The sequence below is a fragment of the Fukomys damarensis genome, unplaced genomic scaffold (genome assembly GCF_012274545.1).
Source record: "Fukomys damarensis isolate Sample0158 unplaced genomic scaffold, DMR_v1.0_HiC HiC_scaffold_35, whole genome shotgun sequence".
Classification (NCBI taxonomy): domain Eukaryota; kingdom Metazoa; phylum Chordata; class Mammalia; order Rodentia; family Bathyergidae; genus Fukomys; species Fukomys damarensis.
Genome location: NW_022900947.1, coordinates 55,597,169 through 55,603,271, shown reverse-complemented (window position 1 = coordinate 55,603,271; position 6,103 = coordinate 55,597,169). Strand labels below are relative to the sequence as shown.

At 38.8% G+C, this 6,103-nt stretch overlaps 1 protein-coding gene across 1 annotated transcript in view; it reads right to left on the bottom strand.

Moving 5' to 3' along the window:
• Dck (deoxycytidine kinase) overlaps positions 1-6,090 on the bottom strand; it is a 25,144-nt gene extending 19,054 nt beyond the window's left edge. The window contains exons 1-2 of the mRNA XM_010606102.2: positions 5,939-6,090; positions 3,427-3,542 (exon numbers count right to left, since the gene is read on the bottom strand). Of these exons, the coding sequence (XP_010604404.1) occupies positions 3,427-3,542; positions 5,939-6,029 (207 nt within the window). The 5' untranslated portion in view covers positions 6,030-6,090. The remainder of the gene's footprint in view (positions 1-3,426; positions 3,543-5,938) is intronic.
• Positions 6,091-6,103: the final 13 nt, after the last annotated feature.

The following is a 6,103-nucleotide window of genomic DNA, read 5'->3' as shown; positions in this document are numbered from 1 at the left end:
CACACACACATATATATAAATTGAATTTTGGGAAACTTTAATGGTGCTGCCAACTTTGGAAAATGTCATCCCAATTTACTGTGTAGACTTGGCATTGTACAGAAATGGATAACCATATTGGTCTAGAAATGTTAATTTATTTTATTTTATGTTTTTTTCCATGTGTACAGGGGTAACACATCGTACTAAATATATAAGGTCATATCTACGTGGATTTGATTACAGAAACTAATAAAGTATTCTCTAAATAATGAAAAAAGAATAAGATAAGACTATAAGAGCGAGAAGCAATTTAAATATGTTCAGGGACCATTTTCATCTCCAGAATTAAGGATTATTTTGATGTTACATCATTGCCTTTTCTCTTTTACTTTCCTTTTTAGTTTTATTTTAGGATTACCTATTTTTAATGTTCATACAGAGATTTCTTTAACTGAAATACCGAATAGTTTCTTTGGTTTGAAAAACTATAATAGTACACAGGATCCTAATGAGACAATTAATAATGTGAAATAGGAAGTAAAGGGCTAAAGGTGTAAGGAAAGTAGGAAGGGTGGGGGAAAGGTAATAAGGGAGAGGAAAAAAATATGAGAAATAAAGTGTTTGTAAATGGGGAGGGGAGGAGGGGGTGAAGGGAGGGCAGGGACAAGGGGAAAAATGAGAATCAAGACCTATTATGTAAAGGTACAGAATCCCAATGATGAATGTAACTGTATTTGTATACCTAGATTGTACCAATAACCTCAATAAAAAAGAAAAAAAAAGTTAAACAATACTTCACAATTAATAGCAGTGATTCTCCTCAAGAATTTAGCTCAGTGAAGAAAAAAGGACGGAGAGATCTCCCTAACAATCTGGGTATCTCAAAAAAAGGCTAAAAGGAAGCAATTATATGAAAGCTTTAGATCTAAATGACAAAAATCACCAAACAGAGGATGTTATTATTTTTTTAAACCCCATTAATACAAAAATTGATAATCGTCTAAGTGATAGTTTTAAAGATCATCTTTACGAGAGAAAAGGGCACGGAAGACTATATAATCTTTTAAATAGTTTGCCTCTTGCTATTTTACCAAATTTAGTGGTAGTCTATCAATAATACAGCAATATTTCAGACACTAGGGGGCAGGAGAGAGAAAAAAAAGAAACAAGCAAAACCAAAGAAAACAAGCTAAGCTTGCCATACATATTTAGTTAAGGAAAGAGTCCAGCTGTACCTCCACCAAGTAAAATCAAATGGATAACTCCCAGCACTTGGGAGGCTGAGGCAGGAGGATCACTGTGAGTTTGAGACCAGCCTGGACTACATAGTGAGTTCAAGGTCTGTCTCAACCACACAGTGAGACCCTGTCTCAAAAAAAAAAAAAAAAAAAAAAAAAAAATCAAATAGATAACATCTAAGGTAGGAAGGGCCAGGGTCACTGCTCACAGGGTTCTAAGAAAGCTGGAATTTGGACAGTAGACAATTCACATTGTAATTCCAAGGCAAAGATCGGGGTGGGTTTGGGGAAGAGGCTCCAGGATAAAAGAAAAACCCACTTCTTGAGTTTAGTGGAGTCCAGAAAAAAGAAAACATCTGAAGATGATAGGGCAGCTAGCCAGCTGTCCACCCCTCACATTCTATGACTTATCCTTGAAACACTGCTCCGACACTGTCTGAAACTCTGCCAGGCAGTGTAACAGCCCTCTATGTGCTCAAAAAAAAAAAAAAAATTAAAGCTCCCCTCCAAGAATTTGCATCAAAATGCACTAAAAATGCAATAAAGATAGTACCCAAAACAAGACTGGAGTGCAGTGAACTGACTGAGAGAAAAAGTTGCAGTATGGTAGCTATAAAGAAAAGCCAGTTTGGAACTCTGATTCTCGTACATGGAAAGAAAATGGCATGAGTATAAAGCCATAAGGTTTAAAATGAACAACATCAGTCATTAACAATCTACCTCTCTGCACTCTGATTCCAAGTTCAACAAAGCTCTTACTATATAATATCCTCCCAAATGCATTGATACAAAGCTTTTCAACATCTCCTCTGACAACATAACTAAAGGGCTCGATACTGACAAGGGAAGTAGTTGACTAGGGCAATGATTTTTTAATTAGGAGGCATCTCACAAATTTGAACTCTGGTTCAAGGGAATATGACTGGAGAAAGATAAACAGGAATTTCTAGAATGACAACAATGTTCATTTTTTGACCTGGGCCATGCCTATAGTCTTAGCACTTTGGAGGCTGAGGCAGGAGAACTGCCTCCAGTTCAAGGCCAACCAGAGCAACATAGTGAGTTTAAGGCCAGCCTGAACTACTTAGTGAGGCCCTATGTCAAAAAAGCAAAGAACAACAAAAACTGTTCTTCAAACTATTCATAGATTTCATACACTTTTCTATAGCTATATCACATCAATCAAAAATGCTAAATGAAATACAAAATAAATATAGTTACCCACCTTAAAGTTCTAAAGCTAATCCTACTTTTCCCTAAAGAGCAGCAACATCAATTTCCTAAGAAAACATGGTCATGTAGGAAGAAACTCCCTTTAAAATTTAGTCCTAGATAGTCTCAGGATTAGAGTATACATAGTTAATGGGGCCCCACCAGACCTAAATTTAACTATATTTGGCAAATAGAAGGCATGTGAGAAAATACTTCCACTTATTCAAAACAATACATCCTTCCTAGTTACTCCTTATGTATGTGACTTACCTCTAAATACTTAAATACCATTCAAAGGAAGCCTCACAATTTCTCAGAATATTACTTTTCTTATTCTTGTCTTTCTCAGATTAAACAACATAACTTTCTAGGACATGTTTTCATTTTTAAAGATTCTTTTACTTCTTTCAATTTTAATTCTCATTCCCTCAGAAACAAAAATCTTAGCAATCACATACAAACAAAACCAAAATTTCTACTATAAAAAATGAAATTTAAGTTATTCCCTTCCTTTTTCACTTCCAATGCAGTATACACAAGTGCTGGAAAAATGAAAGTTGGTGCCTGAGTCAGTCTAGTAAGAATGGCGGTACAACATAGAAATGAGAGAAATGCTTTTCCCCAAGACAAAAGGTTAGAAAGATAAACTAATTTAAAAATGTAGTAACTGGGATAGTATTTTTGTTTTGTTTTTCTTGTTTCCTTGTTTTAGAACAAAATGTAAAAAGCCGCTCACGAAATTTAACTTGCAATTTAATTTATAAAAGTTATTAGGCTTTTAAAAAGCTTTTTAAACTTTACTTATATTGTGAATAAATCTTAAATGCATCTTTACATACATACACACATACATATACATATACCCAGATGAAAATCCAAACTCAAAGCCAGATGTAAGTTTTACTGGAAGAGGGGAAAAAGCCAAGCGATTAAGTATGCTGCTTCTCTAATCCAAAAGGTTTTTATTTTATTCACTTAAATTTTATCTTCATACCTCAAATTCACCTTGAGTGCTCTGCACATTGCACCATCTGGCAACGGGCTCAGGAACCACATCCCAGTCCTCACAGACTTCCTTCAGGATATTCACAAACGTTGACTTCCCTGCAGCTGTTGCAGGAAAAAAGGTAAAATTGAGGAAAGAAATCAGGAAAAGAATCATCTGCCTTTCAAAAGATAAAGAATAGCAAACAATATAAAAACATGAAAAATGAAAACAAATGTTCAACTTCTATACTTTTTTCCTTTTTCTTCCTCATCCTTCTCCTCTCCACCCTCCCCCTCCCCCTTTTATCTTTTTTTTTTTTTTTTTTTGGTACCGAAAATCAAAATCAGGTCCTTGCACTTGCAAGGCAGGTGGTGGAACCACTGAGCTAAATCCCCGGCCCCCCCCCCATTTTATCTTAATGAAAGAGGTCTCTATCCAGATGTATGGAGCACATTTGTTTATTATTTTTAGCTTAGCAAAGACATGGAACAGAGGAATTAAAAACCTGGTAAGATTTTAGGAAACATGTTATGGCAGGAGAAACAATCCTTCTCCTAGCCCCGAGAGAGAACTTTCTGGGGAGCACTTAACTAGCTGTGTGACTTTAGGCAAGTCCCAGAACCTCTCTGACCCTATTTCCTCATAATACAAGGAAGACAGCAGTACTGTTCTCAAGGAATGTTATGGCCTGTGTCTTACACAGTCGCAGGTGGGGCTTTTTCAGAGGTGAATGGATCTAGGGTATATGACACTGGGATTGATTCATGGTGCAATGTTAGATGAAAAGGTACTAGGATTACAGGTGTGAGTGCTACCGGCCCTAAGCAGCCTGGATAAGACATAAGGATAGAAAGAGCTGTGGGTGTCCCTAGCTGCTTTGCTACCTTCTGCCCTCCATGAGCTGTTGCTCTTCTGCCACCAGCACCACAACCCCACCCCCCACCTGCCTTGGAGCCAACTGATTATGGACTGAAACCTCTACAAACTGTGAGCTAAATAAACTTTTCCTCCTTTAACTTTGGGCATCAGATATTTTGTCTTAGCAACCAGAAAAGTAATCAGGACAAGGAAAGTGTGTGAGAGAACAAATAAACTGGCACTACAACGGCAGGCATTCCAGGCTCCTGCATTTTCAAACACTGCCTCTCTACTGGCTTCATTCTTCTAGTCTATGAAGATGCTCAGTTCCTTTGTACATAAGGCTAATGAAGAAGTAAACAACCCTAAAATTAACATGAAAACATCCAATGCCTGGAGTTTAGGATAAGAAATATGATTGTTCCTACTACATGACACAATAGGCACCATAGCTAAGAGAACTTATAACACAACTGCATTTGTATAGCTAATGACTGCTCTGCAAACAGTTAAGACAAACTGGAGATGGAATGACACATTAAAAATTTATTAGCCAGGCACGGTGGTGCACACCTGTAATCCTAGCACTCAGAAGGCTGAGGCAGGAGGATCACTGAGAGTTCAAGGCCAGCTTGGGCTACATAGTAAGGCCAGGCTGAACAACAGTGAGGCCCTTTATCAAAAAACCAACACAGAAAGACAGAAACAAAGAAAAACTATTTCAGGAGCTGAGAAGATTAAAGATGCCTGGGGAGAAAATGGATTTCTAGATATGTTACGTCACCTAACTGGGGTTATCCATTCAAATTTCCATTTAAGATACTTCATTTATTCGCAAGCGCAAGGACCCAAGTTCAATCCCCGGTACCAAAAAAGTAAATAAAAAAACACAGATACTTCGTTTACTGGTTTTTCCTTTTTATATATAGTCTTGCCAACTAAAGGGCTGTGAGAAATCATAGTAGTAAATATGCATCCTCAAAGAACCTATACTGCTAAGAGGAAATATGGGTCTTTCCCAGTGGTACCTTTAAACTGGTGCAATAAAATAGGACCTCTTTGAGGCAGTCTTCAGCTTTCTTGTATTCTTTGGAATGCTTAAAGCACCTGCTCGCTTTGCCTTCTCAAAAAAGAGAAAGTGCTTTGAATGTGCGAAACTGTCTGCTGTAATGCATGAATGGCCAGTACTCATGTTGCAGCCAAAAAAGTAAAAATTCTATCAAAACAGGAAGCGTCAAGGGTAAGTTTCCTGTAGGAGGGAATATACAAAATAGGAACTGGTGTTCACCTTGCAAAATGACATCCATGGTGCAGCATGTCCCATCAAGGTTAGGAACAGAAACGTCCGCCAGTCAGACCCAGGGTTTACTCGATGTGGGGAAGGGGATGAGGAATCCTTGCTATGAAGACCAATAAAAACCTCTTTCTTGTATTTGAATGTTCACAGTACTTTTATTAATAATCGTTACAAACTGGAAATAATGCCAAAGGTCCAATACTGGGGAATAAATTGTGGCTTATCCACGCAATGGAATACCACCCACCAATAAAAAGCGGGGCTAGAGAAACAGGCGCACGGTAGCCCGAGGCTACAAGAAGAGACCGGGTGAACACAGGCCAGCGGCCCGCGAGGGCCGGGGGGATGGCGGCGGGCGCTTACCGATGTTCCCCTCGATGGAGATCTTCGTGACGCGGGAGCCCTCGGAGCTGGGCGCAGGGGACGGGCACACTCTCTTGGGCGGCGTGGCCATTCCTGCGATGCGGCACTCTCGCGAGTCGGCTCGGAGGTGAGGAAAAGGGGCACCGGGCTCGCGCGCAGAACCGG